At 40.1% G+C, this 22,888-nt stretch overlaps 1 protein-coding gene and 1 long non-coding RNA gene across 10 annotated transcripts in view; both read right to left on the bottom strand.

Moving 5' to 3' along the window:
- Window positions 1-3,604: 3,604 nt before the first annotated feature.
- Window positions 3,605-4,953, bottom strand: LOC136560457 (uncharacterized). The gene is made up of 4 exons (XR_010784164.1): window positions 4,818-4,953; window positions 4,564-4,689; window positions 3,937-4,109; window positions 3,605-3,713 (listed from the first exon to the last, which is right to left on the bottom strand). It is a non-coding gene; the product is annotated as an uncharacterized lncRNA (long non-coding RNA).
- A 4,566-nt stretch (window positions 4,954-9,519) lies between these two features.
- U2SURP (U2 snRNP associated SURP domain containing) overlaps window positions 9,520-22,888 on the bottom strand; it is a 45,496-nt gene continuing 32,127 nt past the window's right edge. For all 9 annotated transcript variants that reach the window (XM_066556271.1, XM_066556272.1, XM_066556265.1 and 6 more), the window contains 6 exons: window positions 22,387-22,453; window positions 21,243-21,405; window positions 15,150-15,260; window positions 12,626-12,744; window positions 11,312-11,479; window positions 9,520-10,036 (listed from right to left, as the gene is read on the bottom strand). In XM_066556271.1, the coding sequence (XP_066412368.1) occupies window positions 9,898-10,036; window positions 11,312-11,479; window positions 12,626-12,744; window positions 15,150-15,260; window positions 21,243-21,405; window positions 22,387-22,453 (767 nt within the window). In that variant the 3' untranslated portion in view covers window positions 9,520-9,897. The remainder of the gene's footprint in view (window positions 10,037-11,311; window positions 11,480-12,625; window positions 12,745-15,149; window positions 15,261-21,242; window positions 21,406-22,386; window positions 22,454-22,888) is intronic.

Genomic DNA, 22,888 nt, shown 5'->3' with positions numbered 1-22,888 from the left:
TTGTTCTGCAGCACTAATGCAATAAAGGACAGAGACTACAGGGAGCAAAACCAATTCATAGCAGTGAAAAATCATTACAATACCATGAAGTTCAAATTAATCCCTTCTTTCCATTTCACTTGGTTGAAGAGAGATATGAAACTTTCTGAAAAACCTACAATGCCAGCTCCATTTCTTACAGCATTTAAAATTTAGCAAGTAACAAATAAAGATAAGCAAACATGAACTGTAGGTATAACATCTGAAACAGTAAAACTAATCAGTAAACCCAAACATGAAAAGCTGTAATTGGATTCTGCACCTTCCCTGCTGCTACAGTGGTCACATCTCCCCGAATCAGCGAGTGAGGAGAACTGAAAGCAGCACTGCCTTCATCAAACTGCTCCAACTCAAGGAGGAAAACACGAGGCCAGCAGCTCTCTAATTCAACCCACATGCTGCTAAACAGAACCTTACTTTTCAAAACTGGAGCAATGCAGGTGTTGATGCTGGGCAGGTGGATCCAAGTGCACAACACAACACAACTATGATCAATCAGGTTCAGTGCAGCTGCTTTAGCTGATCTTCCCACAAGTTTCAGACCTGGTAGTCAAGTAGCACTTTGAAGAACTCAATATCAATGAATATTGAATAAGTTTGTATGGAAGAGATTTATACAGCCACCTTTCAATTCACAAGTTTGGAGCTTTGGTTGGTTGGTTTTTTAAAATCATTTATACATCTGTTATATGTAACTGTATACAACATATATGGCAAAGAAATACAAAAGTATTAAAAAATGGTAAGAGGCATGGAAAGTGTGTGAAAGAGGAACATTCTGCAGCTGAACAAATACAGTTCTTCACAAATATATTCAGGTATTTCAGTGTACATTTTCCACCCTCTATTTTACTTCATGTCAATCTATTTTAGGCTCACTAATTTCAGTATACTAGATCACCCATGTCAAGTAATAAAAAGTTTCATTTCTTCAAAAAGCAAAATTCATAATTCAAAAAGTAAAATTCAAAGCCCCAACACTTCTTTCTAGCCAGCTTTACTTTTTGACAATTACATGTACTTTGCTTTGAGGAGCAGAAGAGAATGCTGCTTTTCCAGTGCAGATTGTTACACACTACAAAACTCAGAAGTAGGGTGGCTGTATTTACCTCAAACTCTGCAGCCAGCAATGTGTAAAGTGAGGGATAAGTACCTGCAATTAAAATGCCCCAATTTAAAATATGAGGAGGAATTTTTTTTCCCATTCAATACTTAGATATTTTATGTTACAGTTTAGTATTTTATATTTAGTAACTATGTTTATTAATCTTACATGTAATATTTAGGCAACTCAAATCCTGACTAGCTGAATTTCTTCCTCCCTCAAAGTGATACTGCCCCAGTCAGAATTCCCCAAGATCCCCTCCATGACATCCCTTCATTTAAGCAATGGGGCTGAAAAAGGTTTCATTACTGGAACACTTCCCAACTTTCTACTTTTTATGCTTTAAGATTTGCCTTTCTCATGTTCACAAGCATGCAATGGGCACAAGGAGAAGTTTTTCCTGAAGTCAAACTTGAGCAAGATTTTATCATTAAAAGAAATTGAAAGATGGAGATTTATGCTGTTATAAACCCAGTGTGAGATAAGTTCTGGGTGCTGATTAAATAGTCCTGTATCTAGCTTAATCAGGATAGAGATCCTGAATTCCTCAAGCATTGCCCAAAAGTGAGATTCTTAAAACTAAAGCACAAATTATAGACCACAAAATGTGAACAAAATTTATATAAAATTGAGTAGCTCTCAAAACTTGGGAAACCTATGAATTTGTTTAGACTGTATTTTAGTCTCACCACTGGAGATGAGTAAGAAGAATCTCTACAGCAGCATTTAGAATTGCAGGTGTTTATATTTTGCACCCTTCCTTTTAGTATTTTGCATGATGTCTTATCAGCATATTCAACATGTCATGCAGCAGTGGCAGCTGATTTCCCTCAAAACACACTTTTTTCAATAATATTGAATCCTTCAGCAGCCATTCCATTAAGTGATGGCTGCCACAATTGCCTCCTAAAGTATCTGTTTTCTCTTAGATGTTCCTTCTGCACTGTGTGTGCAGAAGCAGCTGGCAGAGACCAAAATTAAAGCAGCCACTCATAAACCAGAAATACAAAACCAAGTGGGCAACTTGTCTGTAACAAGCTGTTCCCTGCCACCTCAGTTTCTCTTTCATGTTCATTTCCAGTTGCACAGGTGACATTTTCAATAAACTACTTTTCAATAAATATTTATAAATTTCTGTTTGTGCAGCTGAAGGAATTCCAGAATTTTGCAAATGTCCTGGGGACACTGCAGTGTAGATTAGTTTCTACTAGACTTTTATTAAAATTAGAAATCTTTTTTCAACTGTTGTGTAACTGGTTCAAGTTCTAAAGGAAATTAAGATATTCTCCTTTTATAGCCACACACCTTTAAAACAATGGGCAATGCACTGTTTCACATCACATCTTCCCAAACCTTTAGCAGGTCACACCTATCAGCTACCTCAGCCCCACACATTTGGGCATCTCTAAACTTCAAATCCATGATCCAAACACCCTTCACCCCCAGGGCTTGGGGTGCCCAGCAGCCCTTCAGCTGCTCAGGGCAGCTCTGTCCCTGGATAGCATCCCTGTCCCAGGGGCTGGGTAACATCGCAGTCCATAGCATCCCTGTCCCAGGGGCTGGATAACATCCCAGTCCATAGCATCCCTGTCCATAGCATCCCTGTCCCGGGGCTAGGTAACATCTCAGTCCATAGCATCCCTGTCCCAGGGGCTGGGTAACATCCCAGTCCATAGCATCCCTGTGCCAGGGGCTGGATAACATCCCAGTCCATAGCATCCCTGTGCCAGGGGCTGGATAACATCCCAGTCCATAGCATCCCTGTGCCAGGGGCTGGATAACATCCCAGTCCATAGCATCCCCGTCCATAGCATCCCTGTCCCAGGGGCTCTGCCCCCACCTCCTGCTGCACAGTCCCAGGGGCCTGGCCTGCCTCTCCTGGCCCCAGGGCAGCAGGCAGAAGCCACACAGCAATGTTCCCTTGGATCTAAGCTCTCAGGTGATAGAGCAAAATAGCCAGTCCTTATTTGACTACAGATTGGACAAATTTAAATCCCAGGGAAGAGAGTTGCCAATCCTTGTGTAAAAATTCAAACACAGAGCTTTGGGCAAAAGAGTGAGAATTCAGTTTCTCTCATAAGTAACATATAATGTGCTATAAATGACTGTCTAGGAAGGTTCTTTAAATTAATCCATTGCATCTCTTCAAAACCCAAAGTAACATAAATCATTCGCTAATTACTCTTGAAAATCCCAAGGATTTGAGAAAAAGAGACTCTCTATCTGTGGCATTTTCATATTCCTACTCTGTACCACAGTGAAGACTTCCTGCAGGCTGGCATGAAAGATGAGTTTTCCCCTGGTGAAACTGCCTAGAAATCAGGCTTTATTACAAACTTATCTTCTTCCTCTCTCTCTCTCTATTTATTTATTTATTTAGTACAATTACCCTGTGCAAAAACAGAGAATGAGAATCTCCAGCCCTGTAGTTCAAACAATGGTCAGAATCCAATCCCAGTCTCATGTCTAAAAGTTTATTGCCAATTCTTTTCCAGAACTTGCCCAAGGCAAAAGTGTCCATTCAGTTAATCAGCAGACTATTCTTTTCTCATAGCACAGGGAAGATAACCTAAAAAGAGAGGAAAAAAAAATCACCAGCAATTCAAGAGATGCAGATTTCATGGTGAAAATGCCCAGTATCAGCTGCAGGGCATACCTCTATACCATAACCAGAAGATTCACCTCTACCCTCCTGAGTTTCTATTTGCAACAATGTGGTCAGTGTTTGGTCTAGCAGAATCTAGCAGGTGAAAATATTTGGCTAAATCATTCCTGAAACACCAGGGCTGTACCTCTTTAGCATGGCTCAAAAATATGAAAACTGGTTTCTACTCCCAGTGATGGCTTTGGTGATGATTCTGATTGCTGGTAATGGTCCTGGAAGTTCAATCCTGGGCACAGGCTGCTCCATCTTCCACAAATCCAAATTGTATGCATCAATTCCACCCTCCTCTTCCCACGCCAGCTAAATTTTAAAACAAGAACAATTTGTCATACAGAATTAAGAAATTCTGCCAGGTTAAGTCTTTCTGTGAAAGATTTCTGAGAGCTTTACAAAGACCTTATGCTTACTGTTTCTCCTTGCTCACCTTTCTACAGGCATAGTTACCATACACAAGCTCTAATCACAGACCTAGGTCCAGCCTCAGGAGGCCAAGAAAGATTCAGGAAACACATTCCACACTTGCTTGCAGGCAGCCTCTTAACAAGGTCTTGAAGGGTCAAACTGATGGTTTGTATTTAAGGCCAACAGCTACAGCAAGTTTCCCAGTCCACACAAGAGTAAAAATAGAGCAGGTCCAGGGATATCAAAACATCCCATGTTTAAGAACTCTGAGCTCTAAGCAGAGATCTCAGTAACTAGGATTTGTAATCTATCCCAAAGGAATACTCTGGCCTCCAACATCAAGAGTTCATACCTTTCCCATCTTGTGGGGGCATCTGAGGTCTCTTTCCTCTTTTTCATCTTTCACAGATCTTGCAGAACCTAAATTATCTTGGAGGCATTTGCTCCTCTCAGGTTTGAGTGCTGTGTTCAAGTGTCCCTGGAGCAAAGGGGAGGACAGAGGCACAGAGGTAACAGCTCACAGCAGCCAAGGGATGGCCCCAGTTCTGCACATCCTTCCTGCCCTGCACCTCATCCTGTGAGCCTGCCCCCCCCATGCCCACTCACCCCTTCTACAAGGAAAACAAGGCAGCAGAAAGGACAGAAGGAGAGAACAAGAGGCACAGGGAGGGCTGGAACAGGACTTGCCCCCAAAGCAGCACCAAGGGGTGACACTGGCCCTGCCAGAGCACTTAAGGTCCCAGTACAGCACCTCCCAGCTCCACGCCCTCCCTGGCTCCTGCAAACCTCTGCCAGCGCTAATGAGCTGCTCATCATCATCTCCCTGTCCCAGCAGCAGCCCCCAGTGGGAGTTTGCTTTGTTCAAGGGAGATTCACACAGACAAGCAGAGCGAGCAGCCCAAGCCTCATTAATGAGTGAGAGGAGCACAGAGGTCACTGTTGACAGGGGAACAGCAGCAGCCACGAGGGTTGGACAACACAGGCAGAACAGCATCGAGCAGCACAAGAGCTGCTGAGGCCGAGGAGCTGTTCATGCATAACAGGCACGAACACTGCTCTCTTCCAGGTTAAAAATAAAACCATTTCCGGCAATCAGCAAACTGACAATTTTATTGTTGCCACGTCAATTGGAAAATTTTCTGTATAAAATACAAACCCAAAAGCAAGTAAGACAAAAAAGTCCCTGTGAAACTACCATTTCCATTTCCTCTTTAAATAACCACAAACAGAAAAGTTTCTAGCTTATGAAAGAGTTACACTGTAGAACATCCCAGTACAAGACCAGACATCAGAAGTGGCAAATGGCACAGGCTCACCCACGAAAGCCAACATTACACAGACAGAAGCAGGTGGAGGAAAAAACAGTATGCTTAAGTATATATGCTTAAACAGTATGTTTAAGACTTCTGTATCCTACAGGGGAAAGATATTTGGACAAAATTAAATTAGCATTTTAGTTGTTATCCTTAGAAGAGTGGCTTAAAAAATTGAGGAGCAGCAGCTCCAGTAGCAGCAAGAACCACCAAAGTACTGGGAGTATTGCAATAGCACATGCAGCAATGAGAAAAAGAAATTTTAAACTACTACTATGAGTTATTTTAATAAAATGACCTCAGCAGCCATAAAATTTTCAGACTGACAATATCATATTTGTAATTTGATCAATCTCAGTTTACTGAGTAGCTTAATTGATACTGAACAATGCTTCATTTTACGAGAAGATAAATAAAGTTCTCATCTAAGTTATGCCACTGTTGCTGTCTTCTCCTCTAGAATATTCACCTTAAGTATTCAGGGTAGACTGAGAATAGATGAAAACCATCCCACCCCAAACTCTTCACACAGCTCTACAAAAGTGCAGCAAGCTACCTATCTAAAATCTACCAAGTTCAGACCTTAGTCCGTCTGCAGAAATAGAGCATTTGTATTTATTTATTCCACTGAAGCACTGTCAATGCCTGTGGAGGAATACCCCACAAGCAAGCTGCCTCAAGTGATTGGAGTCAGAGCAGATTTGCCATTTGTGGTTGACCTTGCTTTTCTCATCCCAAGATTCTGGTTTTTAAGGTGGTACATGAGCTCTTTGCTCTCGTGTCACGGGCACAGATGAACCCACATCAGCAATAGCTGCAATTCTAAATAGATGCTTTGGGTGATTTGTTACCCTTGTTCCTAAGTGGTTGTTGATTCTTACACTTCAATACCTGCAAAGGGGAGGTGGGGGGGACCATATGCACATGTACAGTGTCTGAATAATAACCTGACACTGACGCTCAGAAACCAACTCTTCCTCAAACAGCATTAGAAAAAAATACATGCAGCTGTTGTGCAGGGAAATCAAAGGAAGCCATAGTTTAAAAAAGGCAGTTCAGAGACAACCACTTCTGTAACACTGGGAAGATTTCAATTATTGCAAGGAGGCTTTATGTACTATGGAGCTTTCTGCAGCAGCACAGGGCCCACAGATCAGCACTGAGCCTGGCCAAGCCTTGTGGAAACACTGCCGGGGCAGGACTGGCTCAGAGCAGATGCACCCACAGCTGTGTCCCTTGAAGGCCCTTCCTGCAAGCCTGGGGATGTCCAGGAGTACTGGGCAGGCTTCACCCAAGCTCATCAGCACAGATCTGGGAACATACCAGGGACACTCCCTTCCCAAGGACACCGCACTCTGTTCCAGCTGCACGGGGGCTCTCAGCCAGGCTAGAACCAGGCTGTACAAGCTACACTCGCCTTCTCTGCTTTGGACAAGCCTGAACACTGAAGCATGAGCATTTCCATTTCCCTCTGGTTTCCCAAGGCAGGGCAGGAGAGGAGCCTGTTACCCACTCGTGTCTCCACACCCTCCCACAGTGAAGAGCTGGACACTCACACACTGAGGGCTCTCAGAGGATAATGGGCTCCCTCTCCCTCTACAACCACAGAAACCATCGGGAGACACAGGACCACAGCTCCTCAGGACAGGACTATTTCACAGGGTTTCATCTGAATGATACCTCCTGAATCCCAGATCAGTTATTTACATTACCCACTCAGCACTTCACCCTAAAATGCTGCAGAAATTCAAGTCACATAGTAATGGCACATGGTGACTGTACCTTGTCACTGCAACGTGACCTAAAGAAAAACGAATTTCATAAGCAGCCTGATTTTAAGTCTTCAATAATACTTTACATCTTTTACAAAAGATTTGTTAGCCCCCTTCCTGCTTCTCTTTGTGGAAAAGCCAAGCTGTAAACAAAAGTACAAAGGCAGGAGGAAATTAAGACTAAGCAAGATCAAAAGATACTCTTTTCTACAGGGCAAAAAAGTCCAGGCAATTCAGTAAAAGACACAGATTCTTAATTGCTCTTAAGAGACTATTGGGTAAGATCAGCTGTTTTAGAGCCCAGGACATGAAGCAAAGAACAAGAGGTATGGCAATGGTATTGAGAGAACAGATTACTGAAAAAGGCATTGCATAATAGAGCAGTTACAAAATACACCCTGATGGGTGTGCTCCTTTAGCTCTCTTGTTACTTGGCTTAAGCTTTCTATAATCACTGATGAGAATTTTGTAAAAGCTGAAATGAAAATTAATTATTAAAAAGTACCTGAAATGCTAAGTGATTTTCTACCCTGAGGGTTTTTAGCTGTTAAATATACAATTGATTCTGCAGATAAAATACTTCTGTGGCAAAGCATCTTTAGTCCCACTTGACCTGGAACACTGACATTTATCACTCCTCCATTTATAAACAGCTACAAGATAAAAGTAATGAAGAAGTTAATTGGATCTGAAGTGATCATCTTCCCACTGCACAGTTAGGATTCTCCCTGTCCCCAACTGATTTTAGTACCTACTTTTCTTTCTAGAAAGCCTCATCTGGTCTGTGCCAGGTATAAATACACAGCATTTAAGAAAAAAATATTTGGTTTATAATAGTTTCTCTGCTGAATACTATCATGAAACACCTTATGTTACAGGGAGAAAAAAATACAGAAAAAACCCTCTGCATATTTCTAAAAGAGATTCTTGATAGTGTATGACAAACAGATAAAAGGCATATTCTTTTCTCATTATCAACTCATCTATTCAATACTATTCTAAGAAAGTCTTTACAGTATGCATGCACTCCTCATATTTTCATGTTCCAGATCACTGCAGAGCTCTCATTAGCAAACACACCACATATGTCATGTGTTGCATCACATGTGCAACAATTTACATAATCTTATAACAATGTCTCTCATCAGGGAAAAAAGAGACTTTTTTTTTCTTTTTTCTAAGACCTTTTAGATCCTGCCTCTGGAGGTGCAGCCAGTGAGGCTGTTTACATGCCCAATAGGTTTTCCCCAACACATTTACAAATCTCTAACTGTGAGAAGCCTGTGGACACACCAATGAAGCACCAGGCCATCCTGCAGCACTCTGTGCCTGCAGCTAAGCACAGCTTTGGCTTTTACAAATAGTTCACAAGAGGCCAGATCCCTTTTGATTTTAGAATTTTATTTCCATCTCCCCACACCTCCACGTATAAACACTGAAACCTCCCCATTTCTCCTCCCTCCCCCTCTCCCACCCACAGAAAGGTTGCATGGTGAGGTGATGCGATTTAAAGTCACATCAATGCCTAACACACAGAACAGGTTTGGAGAAGGGAAAGCCTAACGTGAAAAAAAGAAGTTGAACAGGCGCTTGAATAAAAAATATCAATAAATATGTAGTAAAATTTCACTTTTCCCATCTTGAAAAATTTTCACAACAGAGGAATAAATTCAGTAAAATAATGTAAAAGGTGTCCTTTTGCAGGAAAAAATAGTTTTAGAAACCAAGAGTGTTCTGAAGGCTGCAATTATTGTATCTATATGTAAGAATCACAGAGCCCCAAGCCTGCTGTCCTTTGGTGCTCCCCATGTGTGCCACAAAGGTGGTTGTTACTGAGACATCACACATATGCTACACACACAGCCCCAGAGGATGTGTCTTTGCAGAGGCCCTTTTGTAAAAATGAACAAAACCATTACAGTGCTGTTATAAATATTCCCTGTGGTTAAAATGCAGACATAGGAAGCAAAGATTTACCTCTAAAGCTTATCAGGGTAGGTACCAGACTGATGTATTCTTCTTCCAGTAAAGTCTCAGAGTAGGAGAGAAAGCCCATCCACTGGATTCAGAAGGTGCCTGTATCTGGAGTCAAGCCATGAGAACAGAACAGAGCCACGCTGCACTGAAGCATCCAGCACCCCAGCCTGAAATACACAGCACTCCCAAACAAACCCTGCACTCCCTTAGGGATCTGCATCACCACTGGGGCAAGAAAACAACATCTTCATTTTCTGTTCAGATTTTATTTGAAATCTAATTCAAATTGTCAAAGCTACAAAAAGGGGGAACATCTGGGTTATTTCTGCTATGTCACAACATTCTAAAAACAAAATATCACTACTGCCAGCAGATCAGTTACACACATTTCTGATGAAACTTCTAAACACAAAAATGTTTCTTTTGGGAAATAGTCACAATGAAGATATTTTGTACAATATAAAACAATGACAGGTCTACAGATGCCGATACTCATGAGTATACACGTGCATTCACAAAAAAAAAAAATCAGGAATGCTTTTTTGTTTTTAAACAGACTGTTCAGGCACAAAAACAAAACCGCATTTCCAGTAAGTGACAGCATCATAAAAAATATTAACATTGTCAGTGTTTGCTTTTCTTTGACTTCTTGTGAGATCTGTGAGGAGAACGGGACTGAGACCTGGATTTTTTCCCTGACTTTTTAGGGGATCTGGATCGTGATCTTCTTGATCTTTTGGGTGTCCTGGAGCCAGATGGCGACCTGCCAAAAAAAAATTATGTCAAATATTAATAGAGAAAAGCATTTTTTCCTGAAGTTATTTGTATTCATTTATTGAGCCGAACAAGGCAGAAAACATCTTTCCTAATAATGAAAGTAACAGGATGGTATCTTGCTTTTGAGAAAAAGCATCAATTTTTACATTATATAAGGTTTTGAGAGTATTTTGGGCTTAACTTCAGTGCTTAGGACCCACATGAATAATAACACACACTCATGTCCTTAAACCCACATCAGGAACTCACAGCCTTTCACATAAGCCTCAGCCAGCTTGGCTCTTGTATGAATTGCAGCCTATGTCCACAGAGAAATGAAAAATTATGTTCAATTGTGTTATAGTGAAATACTTTTGATTCTCATCAAGCCTATTCAGAATGTGATGCAGCCCCACAGAAAAAGAAGGGACACTGAATAAATTTACTGTCATCTAACCCACACCTAATATATTGATCTAATATAATGAAACCTGAATGAACATCATATTAACTCTAAAAAAAATCTCAACTACTTTTCTACTTTTATTTGAAATCCTTATTTATATAAGCACAAGAATACTGTAGTTATACGTGCTATGATTTTCTTCAACACCATCAAAGGAGCATTCCTCAGCCTGACTGAGGAATTTTATGTCAGTAAGATATTCTATACCTCTAAAAGAAGTGGAAGGTGAACTTCCAAGATACAGCAGCTTTAGCAGAATAATAAAATTTCACCTCAAGTTTAACATTAACTAAAGACAAATATTTGTGTCAGAGGTTAGGAAATACCTAGCTTGGAAACAAAACCACATAAGCAGTATCTGATTTTTTTTTCCCTTAAAAAACAAACTATGGGAGTGAGGAGCTTCCTGTAAGCTGATCATCAGTGAAAAGCTGCGTGGTCACTCCAATTTGAGAGGTTCTACAGAAGGGCTACAGGAATTTTAGGACTACAGAAGATTTATCCTTTGAAAATAAAACACTAAGAAAGTAGCAAGGTACTCTGGTTTAAAGCAGCACTTCTTAAAATCACCAGTAAACAAGTAAATAAACAGTTTAAAAAACCACAGCAGAGCAGAATCTGGAGCTGATTATCAGGGCAGGAGGCTGTGTGGACTTCCAACCCCAGTGCTCAAAGGCTTTAATGAGGAACGTGCACTACAGATCCTGTGAGACAAAGTACCTGAGTATCAAATGCTCTGCTGAACCCCCCTCCGCCCCCCAAAGCCCAGCCAAGCACTCCCACCAGCTCCCTGGACCAGAGAAGATACCAGCTCACCTTTTGCCTTTTTTACTGGCATCTCTGGGAGAATCTTTGTGCGAGGAGCGGGAGCGGGAGCTCTCCTTGTGGGAGCGCTCGGAGCGCTCGGATTTGGGCGAGGGTGACTTGGCGCGGCGGCTGCCGCTGCTGCGGGACGGGCTGGGGGAGGCGCTGTGCCGCCTCTTCCTGCACGGCAGGGAGAACACACGGTCAGAACATCCGCTCCCCTCCGCAGGCACGTGCTTTAGCCCATGGCATGTCAGTTACTGGTAAGTAACTAAGAGATTGTAGGCTTTGTATTATTAAAACAAAAAATCAAGTGTAACGTGTGCCACAGAGTTTCTCTGCTTGAAAAACAAGTAAGGGCTGTGAGGCATTTGGTAATAATGATGGTAGAATGGTAAACACATTCTGTCACAGCTCCCTGAAAAGCAAGGCCTTTTACCATAGCTACACCTAGAACCACAGCAGAGTTTGGCTATGCAAGCATCAGAAGATCAGTGTCCCATCAGCTGCTCAGGATCTGCACTGGAGAGGAGAGGAGTACCACTGAAAGCACTGCCTATCATCTGTGCAGGGGTACTGAAAGCACTGCCTATCATCTGGGCAGGAGCATCACTGAAAGCACTGCCTATCATCTGTGCAGGGGTACTGAAAGCACTGCCTATCATCTGGGCAGGAGCACCACTGAGAGCACTGCCTATCATCTGGGCAGGGGTACCACTGAAAGCACTGCCTATCATCTGGGCAGGAGCATCACTGAAAGCACTGCCTATCATCTGTGCAGGGGTACTGAAAGCACTGCCTATCATCTGGGCAGGAGCACCACTGAGAGCACTGCCTATCATCTGGGCAGGGGTACCACTGAAAGCACTGCCTATCATCTGGGCAGGAGTACTGAAAGCACTGCCTATCATCTGGGCAGGAGCACCACTGAAAGCACTGCCTATCATCTGTGGCCAGTCCTCAGGACAGTTCTGACTGAGGCACTGCAGGCAATTCACTGCCACAGGACACTGAACTGCACTGTCTGCAGCTGGTAATCATTTGACCATGCTTCCCCAGGGCATAAATGAGCAAAAGGGTAGCTCTGTTCAAAGGGACCTCACTTGTCGATTGTCAATTGTCAAAAATGACAATTCCTTTAACATTTTGGAGCATGTTTTAATAGCCAAAGCATGGGTTTTGTTTGGTTTTTTGTTTTGTTGGGTGGTTCTGTGTTTTTCTCTTAAAATCAGATGCATGATACAAGGTAATTTCAAGGCTGTCATTGCCTGCAAAGATACTGTGAGGGTTTTCCTCCCATCCACTTCAGCCCAAGGAGAGCCATACCTCTCTTTTCGTGTTGGTGTACATTCCTCTTTTTCCTTCTTATCTTTGGACCTGGTATCAGACTTTTCCTTGTCCTTTTTGTCTCTGTCCCGTTCTCTTTCCATCTCTTTTTCTTTTTCCTAGATTATTAAAAGCATCATGATTTCAGATAAGGTGTGAGTAATTATTAGAGGCAATCAAGCTAATGAGAAAGAGCATAAAAGTGAGCACTGATGGAACACAGCCCATGACCTGAACTAATGGTCACACCCTCCCAGCTCTTTGGGCCTTCCCTCCTGCTGGGGACACAGCACAAGCATTCACTGTAACACAAACTAACCAAAACATGAGGGTTATCAGCCTGGGTGAGAAAATCTGAGTATCCAACTGGAAATGAACAGTCTTCAGTATTACCAATTTCAGGGAAATCTTACAGCTGTAATACATTTTCTGAACTAAATTAAACATGGAAGAATCCCAGGAACCTCTTTCTACTTTAAACATGTGCAGGCATCCATATTAATCCATACTGAAAGTATACACTCATAACTAGAAGTTATCTAAAGACAGAACAAAAACACAAACAAGATTCTGCAGTAACATCTACTCTGTCAAAAACAAACAACTATAGTCCTTTTCTAGGTATCAACAGGACCTTTGTGAGAGAAAATATATACCCTGAGCACACTGAGGCTGTCAAATAGAAAATGAACTACACAAAAACAAAGCTCACCAGCAAGCCTGAACACAGAGATCAGATGCTGTGGTTTTTAGTACTGATCATTCATTACAAAAATCAATTCCACTGCAAAAAAGAAACAGATATTCCCTGCATACCCCATAAAGAAGATAAAGAAGGGGTGATTTAGCTCAATGGAAGAAAGGAGGGATGGTGGGAAAAAAAATAACAACAGTAGAAGGAGGGGAGGTAACCTAAGTGCAGGAAATACCAGGACATTTATCCTCATCTAGTCTCAAGTTCTTTTTACTGGGAAGGCTTAGCAGTAAAACCTGCAAGTGTCCTTATCCTTACACCTATTCTTACAAACTGCTGTTAGGTATCTCTAAAATCACTGCACTCTCAAGATGTGCCAGGTTTATTTGACAGCATAACTATGTATTTCATCTTGATAAATAAGAATAAATAGTGTTTTGAATAGCTCTAAGTTTCTAATCTCTAAACAATATACAATGCTGCTGGGAAATTACTCTTGGAAAGCTTACTGTAAGTTTGATAAAAAAAGAACAACCAGCCACCAAGTTCATGGGAAATGTAATCAGTATTACATTACTGTTACAAAAACTAACTTTATTATGGCATTAAAGCAAAAGATGAAGTTATTCCCTTAACAACAGAGTTACTATTGTTTTAAAGAATGGCTATAAATATTTCTTTCTTTCTTGAAAGAGACAATTATTAAAAATCCAAAATATTGTGAGCTGGTTGAACTAATTCAACACAAGGCATCTGAAATTTTATCAGGACTGTTATTATTAATTTCTGTTTGCTTAAGCTACTGTCTCACTAAGTATTCTGTGCTTAGTGTACAATAATTTTACAGAAAAGTAAGAAAACTTACTTACACTTCCACCAAGAAAGTACAAAGTTTTACAATACAACTCCATTTAGACAGAAAATTATAGAAGCCTCATAAAGTCTTAACTGCAAACATCAACCTCCAATGTGTGCATCTCCTTCAGCGACCAGTTTACCTAATTTTTAAAAGTCTTTTTCTTCAAGGTATTGTGAATTAGTCAGATATTGAGCACCAAATAATGCAAATAACAAGTGACAGAAAAGCCCCTGGTGGAAACTGCTCATTTGTATTTAACTTCCAAGGAACTGCACGGGTACCTAATTCCATCAGTGATCTGTCAGGCTGTAAAACCAGATGAGAAAAGCACCTGTCATTTATCCTCCCTCACTATATGCAATGTCCAAAGAGGTTGTTTTTTCATTATGTTTCAAATGTTTGAGATCACATCATATCACATATAAGATGTTAACTTTTAAAATCACTCTGACTTCATAGTCCAAAGAGGTCTTCTAAAAATGGTCATGGTACAAAATTAGTCCCATTTGGGTAAATGGATGAGCTGGAATTATTCAGGAAGCCTAGACACTGGAGAATCAGAAACAGATACACTGATTCAAACTATTTTCTCCTTTCTTTGAGAAGCCTTTAGTGCAACAGATCAATTACTAAAAGCAAAAGGAGAAGTCTGATGGACATCTTCAATTGAGAGCTGTCCTTTCCTTTCCACACTAACAGCTTGCTTCATGCAGCAGATGCAGGAGGGGTCTCTAAGGTTTCTGTGCAGGCTGTGGTACCCAGCTATGCAGTGGGAAACACAACAGGACGTGGATTAAAAAAGGAGATTGTATGTATTCTGCAGAAAGCACTGGACTTAGACATGCAGATTGACATTACAGCAGTATTTTAACAAGAACCATGTGTTGTTATGTTCAAAGCCACCTTACATTCAATAAACTCAACAGAAGCCTATCACAGAATCAGAGGCAAACACAAAGAACAGTTCTTACCCTCTGGAGCAGCTTGTCTCTATAGTGTTCAACCTGTTCCTGAAAACTCTGGCCTGGCTTCTTGGGTCTTTTCCCAGACTCTAACTCATCCTGAAACTTCATCACCTTAAGCTGTGAAAATAATACTGACCATTAGATTATTTGACTTATTATTATCCAGTTAGGCAGGTGGCTGAAAATGAAATTTCCATTACATATAATCTGTATTCTTCATTCCTTCTATATGAGCTTGTGCACAGAGATACTAAATTTATTTAAACTGGATCAAAGTAACAAAATCACAGACTCATCTGCAGGCACCTGCAGTTGTTTACAGACATGGTGAGAACTAAAAATAGAGGGAATTTTTTTCTGTTACTCTACTAAATTCTGTTCCCATCATTAGTACATTGCACCCTTGTATTTCTTGGGTCATTATCTGTTTTTTCTCTTTCAAAATGAAATCATTTATGGCAGGTGTCAATATATTCTTTCAATTTCTCTTGTCTACTTCAAAGTTTCCTCTGGAAACAGCCTTTTTTTTCCATTTAACCCTGAATGTTAAAATCAAATGACTGACATAATTAGGACATAAAACAATGCACCTCCTCTTCAGGGTTGCTTGCACAGAGTGCCTGATTTGAAAGAACTGATTTTTACTAACATAATACTTTTTCATGTGCTAACAAGCTTAGCAACCGAATTCAGTTCCCAAATGCTGCTAAAATGTAACTCTAAATTTGCTGCAGTATCCCTGACAGAGTCAAAGTTAAGCAAATGTCAGAATTTATCCATGTGGTTTTTTGGTGGGTTGTTTGGGTTTTGTTTGGGTTTTTTTTTGGTCCAGATGAACTAAAACCTTCTCCAAGTTGATTCACATTGTGAAACTTCACTCACATCTCCTATCATTTGTCAATTCTTTCCTCCTAGTGACAAGTCCTTGTACAAACAATCATTCAATTTTTTTTGGAGGAGAAGGTGTCTCTTTTCTGAGGAAGGAGGGAAGAGCTTGGTAATAATTCAGGTTGTATTTGTCAGCCCTCTTCCAAATGTTCATTCTCTGACCCTCCTGCACATCCTATTCCAACACTGATATTCTATATATGAGTAGATTTTTTTAGTGCTCGAGCTTTTATTTTTTGCAAACATACAAAGTTATTTTCTCTTTTTAAGTATTTCATTCTTCCACACTGAAAACACACAAAGGAAAAGACTTTGCAACTGTGTCCATTTTGATTAACTCAAAGGATTCTCATTCTCCAGGTCCTCAACTCCCTAATATGAAGTAGTCACAAAATCAAACTCTACAAGTTTTTTCTTCCCTCTCAAAAATCCAGCAGACTGCATCTAATCAGCCCTTCCAATTACTGACAGAAAGGAAAGGTAGTACAACCTAATCATGAGTATGTTAAGAAACATAAAACCCAAGCAAGGATAACACTGTTTTGAACAAGATCCCCTTTCCCTTCAGTTACAGAGCTTATGCCAACACCACATTTTTCATTTTAGTCTCAAATGTAAGGGAACAACTTGCCTTGGGGGAAAAAGAAATAAAAATTTTTAATAAGCACTGTTATCTCATACCACAGTAAACTTCTGTCAAGTGTTCTGCTTTCCTGCCTCACTCACAGAGCTTGCTCTACCTGCTGAGCATTTATTCTGACAATTCAGCCAATGGAAAACTGTCACTATCATTTGTCACATACCATCTTCTATAAAGGCATCTTTTTCTTCGTCCACTTTAAAAGCAGAGTTTCAAAGGCAGAACTACCTTTTGGAACCATATACTCAGTGTCACTGGGTACTCCCTGTTCTGCTAAGAAATCAGGATAGCATTTCCTACCCCCACATAAACTCCAAGGTCAGCAGCTGCTCAGCACCTTCAGTACTACAAAGGAGGAGTGCAGGGGAGGCTTAGCTGATCCAGGAAGCCTCTTGGGCTGCCATGGCATGAATATGCCCATAAGATTTTAACTCTGTTTTCCCAACTAAATAACCCATATAGTTTAAAAAACAAAACAAAACCAAACCAAAAACCAAAACCAACAGAAGTCCACAAAACCCCTCCATCCTCATAGGATGTATTTCTTTACATTTTTAGTCACAAAGCTGTGACAGTCTCTGTTTAATCATATTTTGAAAGCAAGGAAGCCTAAATCTATAGCCCAAAGTAACCTGAGATGAAAATAAACTAGGAATCCAAACAACAGGCTTCACCTGATTTAATAAGCTCAACAGATGCAAAAGATGCTGCTATGCATGGCATACAACCCACTGTTGGCAGGAAGTTTCAAATGGCAAGAGGAATTATTTGCATGCAGCTCCTCCAGAAACTGAGGGTGGAGTGGGGGCTGAAGGTGATCATTAGCAGGTGCCTTGAAAAGAGAGGAAACCAGGAAAGGCTGCACTGTGCTAACAACTCACTCAAAACCTCCCCAGACTCCAGCTAGGGCAGGATCATGAGGGGAAGGTGCCTGACAGCCAAGAGAAGGCTGTTACTGGATTTCTGGTTTTGTTTGTTGTTGTTGTTTGTTTGCCTTGTTATACATACAAACTAGCAAAGAACTGTTATTCCCTTCCTCAGAAGCAGAGCAAAATATTTCTTTCAAAGCTTGATTTTTCCAGCAAGTCTACAAGTAGTGTCATTTCTGCAGCTACAATATTATCAACAACAGATGACAGACATACTGACATACACATGTAAAGTCTCTCTTCTGCCACAGAGCCCTCTGGCCTGCTCCATCACACTCCCAGGCTGCCATGTGTCTTGGAGCTAAGCATTTCCTTGCTTTTGGCTTCATGAAAAACAGAAATAGAGTCAAAGACTTAAAATAGACCAGGATCTTCTGTGTAGTCATCACCTTCAAGAAAAAACTGCTATAAAGAGCAAAACTATTGGTTAAGCAAAAGCCCATTTGTCTCATCTGTTGTTGTTATTATTAAGGCACAATCAGGCTTAATAGGATAATTTTTTTATTAGAGTATCTTTATGCCATTTTGCAGTAGCCTTAAATGAGCCAACTACAGAGACCTCCACAGACTGCAAAAGCCAAAGGGTTATATTTTGTTCTAGTGATGATTCAAGATAGCTCCTGTGACCTGACTAACAAATATTCGAAAGTTGAGTATTCTGCACACTAAGCACCATAATCCAGAGAAAGAAATAATGGAAACTGTATGGAACTTGTTGACAAAGGTAAGCACCTGTCTTTTGTGACAGGCAGGAAAATCTCTGTGGCTCTGGGCAGAAAAATGAATTGGACTTTCAATACCAGCTGAGGGGCAGGAGGTGTTTGGTGTGAGCATCTGTGCAGGGAGGCACTGGCAGAGCACAGCCACAGATGGTGTAACAGGATCCCCCTCTGCTCCTCCTGCAGATGGGGTGTCAGCAGCCAGGCTCAGCAGCAACCCTCCACACCACCAGCCTCCTCCCTCAGTCAAACTCTGCTTTCAGGTGGCCAACACAAAGGTGAGTAAAGCCAGCTACTAAAAAGGACTAAAATCCTGTTTAACCCTTTTGGAAGCACCAGCATGTCTGAATTTGTGATGAGCCTGCCTCCTGCTGCAGATGAAGCCTGTGCTGTGCATTTTTGTTGGGAGTAGGATTATCAAAATTGGTGCAGCAAGGTGGAGGCAGAAGTAAGATACCCTAGATAAGGTCCAAAGAGGACTGTGCTGCTTCATTTTGTCTATGAGTTTATCTACACTCTAAGGGAACAAGCTTAATGAACAATTTAAATAATAAATTCCCTTTTTTTTACCACTTCATAGCACTACAGTCTCTTTACAAAGAGGAACACACTTTTTTTTACATGTTTCGGGGGGAAAGAAAGAAACACAAAGCACCATAAAGACCACTCTGAAATTTGAGTTATAATATACAGCAAAGTGCCAGTCTTTCCACACATAAAGAAACAGTTAGGAAATCACTGTTCTTCAGTGTTATAGGAAAGGCTCTGCTCCTGCTAACTTCAGGAAAGAATTCACACTTCAGAAGGATTAACAGGGGCATGAGGGAAGCAAACAAAAGGTTCCTAACTTGCCTCCTCTGATGGCACTAACCTAATGGCTGAGGCCAAAGTTTGTTTCTTACTTCACCTTCTCCTTCCAGCTAACAAGCTTAATTTACTAACTGTGCCAAGAGAAAGAATTGTTGCTTTATTAATGAATTTCCAAAAAATGCATGAAAAAAAGTTTTTTAGCTTCCCTGGCAGTCATTGTGTAGACTGCAGCTGGAGAATTAAACTTCACCAATTTTTTTGCTAAATATTTTACACAACACTTTTTACAATGCATATTAGATGGCATAATTGGTAAAGCTGGTAATTAGTTGTTTTTTTCCTCAGCTCCTTTCCTCAAATTTAACAATGGATGTGGGTTTTGGCAGGGATTGGGTACATACAAAGAAGAAACCATGAGTGTAAATGCTTTGAAGTAGTACAGGGAGTACTTTCCCGTCAATGACAAACTTGAGGAAAATTTTAAGTACTCCTACATAGTGTCTGAAATGTTCTCAAAAGCAAAAAAAATTTTCTCCTCTTCAGGCAATTCCAAAAGCCTGAAACCAAAATGGTAATTTACTTACCAAAAAGAATAAAATGCAAGCATGCACTTGAAAAACTCAACATTTGTCACCTAAAACTTTTACTGACAGAATACACTGCTGAAAGAACTTAAAAACACTTGTGCAGTGTAAAACTGACAATGGTTAAAGCAAATCACTACCTAATCTGCCTCCACAACTGCCAAGGTAATGTCTGTAAAACAGATACTCAGTCTGAAAGGAGCTCTTTCCATAACTGCTACAATCAATATTACAGCAACGTGAAAATTAGTTTCACTTGTACTTTCATTAGTCTAACATCATGTATTTTCTACAAAGATACTGCCACCATGAGTCAGGTCAGACATAAATCCCATTCAGCTTCTCACATTCAGAATTTATTCACTTAATATGGCTGTATATCAGGAACTATCAAACTGCTGTGCAAAGCAAGAGATTTCTAAGTGCTTAGTGAGAGTCTATTAATTTTAATAAAATCTGAATAGTTAAAAGGAGGCATATTTAAGAGAAAAAACATTTGTGACATTCTAAAATATTATTGGCTGAACATTTCAGAAGAATATTATGGTGCTTTGCTAATGTCTGCTTTTAGCTAACTAGCACAGTATAGCATGAACAGGTAGGCAGCCACAACTCCACCTTCCAAACATTACCCAGGTTATAACCTGTCATCTGGAGATGCTACAACTGCAATAAGCATTCAGCAACTTCTTAAAATCATTTTAATGCACTGAACAGAAGCTACAAGAATTCTGGTATTCAATGTACCCTCGGGTCTGAATATTGAATACAAGCCAGGAAGTCATGTACAATTTTAAACCTGACTTTACATGGCAGTGTATGCCAGAAAGGCTTCCCTGCTACACAAAGCTCATGCTAAATTCCAGTTCTAGTTACCTTCTCAGTCAAGCACAAGCTCAGAAGCCAGAAAAAGCCAAAACAACCTCAGCTGATTAAGCTTACCAGCTACATGAACACCTGTGCTTGGAGAAAGAGAGCAGAACCAGGGAGCCCTACGAACTGCACGAGGGCTGCAATTAAAATACCTCCAACTCATGACTACATGAGTTAGCTGTATCTTTGTATTCTTTGTTTGATGGCTGAGACAGTGGGAAGAGACACTTTTACATGCAGTAAAATACAGATACTTCAAGGCAAGAAACAGAAAAATCAAGAAAGATGGAGAACTAAGGCCACATCCAAAAGTGAATCCCAAAAGTTAGTTTTCCAAGAGGAGCAAAGTGTAAGGGTATCCAAGTGACCTAAAGCTACCGTGGTACTGAAACAGAACACTGCAAAAGAACAGTCATTCTCAACAGGCAATATGCCCTGACTCTATTTTTCATTTTTTCCTTCATTATTTTAAACATCAAAACCAGGCAAAGTAAGGGTGTGAACAAACAAGCCTTTACAAAAATATACTGGACTACAACAAAACCCACCATATAATTATTTCAGTAAAAAAACCCTCCCAGTTGTATGTAGAGAACTCAGGGTGGGCTGAGGACTGGAAAGGTACAGAAGGGTGGCACAAAATACCCCACGCTCACCTCTATCTCTCGGAGTTTGGCACGCTTTTCCTCACTCATTTCTGAGTATTTGACTGATGACTTGGAGTCAGGCATTTCCTCTTTAATAGGGTTTGAATACATGTGTTGTTCTTCTGACTTAGAACTCTGTGTGTCTTCTTCATCTTCACTTTCTTCTTCTTGACTTTACAGAAAACATACAGAATTAACTAAGATGTCACAGATCTCTTAAGTATATATGAAATGTACTATTTCTCTTTCTTAGTTTCTAGGATTAGTTACTAGTTTTGAAATCTGTTAAGTTAAATTACATAAGTCTGCAGCTACAAATTAGTCTCCATCTGTGAGACAGATCTTTCTCATTTAATTAAACTGTTGGTTTTTATGACTCACACAATTTACACTTTTCTTAGAAACAGAGTGCAGAAGAACTCATGCAATTTACAGTCATTAACTACATATCTATCTCAGCTACAAAAGGAAACTCACTCCCTCATCAGAAGCTCTAAGTGCTGTAATGGTGCTCTTCATGGAGATTAAGTTTAACAGAAGAACAATATTTACTCCTTTTGCTTTTGGGAGATAAACCTGAGAGATGGCAGATGCCCAAAATTATATTCCCAGGCTGGCCACTGGAGTGCTGCAGGACTCCATGCAATGCAGGAAGTATTTACAGCATTAACTAACAGACCCTCTCAGCTGCCTGAAGAGCAAAGTGAAAGACAACTCAAAACCACCTTCTGCTGGCATGGAGCCTATCAGCATCCAGTGAAACACCTCAGAACATGACTCACTGTGCTCCCTCAGCAGGAGAAGGAAGAGGTTTAGATTCATTCATATATACCTGACAGCAAGATTTCAATACTATTACCTTAGCTCTTATTATTTGATACTGAATTCTCAAATCAGCATAAATTCAAAGATTATAGTTAGCAACTCTACCAAAATATGTAATTTATCATGTTAGAAAAAAATCATGGGGGCTGAAAGCATGCTGCACTAAAATCCTGAGTTTTCTCCATTTTCTTGTTTTCCTACTTTCAAAATTTCATTTTTGTTCTACTCATGTAGAAAATAACATATATATCTTATAAGGAGTTCCAAAGACACTCAACCTTAGATACATAAAATAAGTATGTTTTCATTAGAATGAAAAAGTATTTACTTTTGAATTTCCTCCTCCTCAGATTCTTCATGTTGGTCAAAAAGCTCCCACTTAGAAGTAGTAACAGCTAGAAGAGACAGTAGGATAATTTTAACAACAAAAAAGCTACTACTTAATCTGAAAATTAGTATTTGTAATATAATTATAATAAGATATACATAGTATGTAACATATAATAAGAATTACAGTGTGGTAAAATTTAACAGCATCTAGCACTTAATACAGACTTATTTCACAGAAATATTCAACCACCCCATTATCAGAATATTTATGATTCACAGAGCTATTCATTCACACTGCATATCATATTGCAGTAAACCCTTCAAAAGCAGACAAGTATTTGTCAGTTTGCAAAACATTATCTTTCAAACCAAGATTTAAAAAGACTGCCAGCCACACGCTCACATTTTTGTTGTTTGTTTTCAGTATTTATTCTTAAAATACTGGAAGTTACTTTTAAAGGTTGATCGGTTATTTAAGTAGAATAACCATAACAGAACAC

The sequence above is a fragment of the Molothrus aeneus genome, chromosome 10 (genome assembly GCF_037042795.1).
Source record: "Molothrus aeneus isolate 106 chromosome 10, BPBGC_Maene_1.0, whole genome shotgun sequence".
Taxonomy (NCBI): Eukaryota; Metazoa; Chordata; class Aves; order Passeriformes; family Icteridae; genus Molothrus; species Molothrus aeneus.
This window is presented reverse-complemented; position numbering and strand designations above follow the sequence as displayed.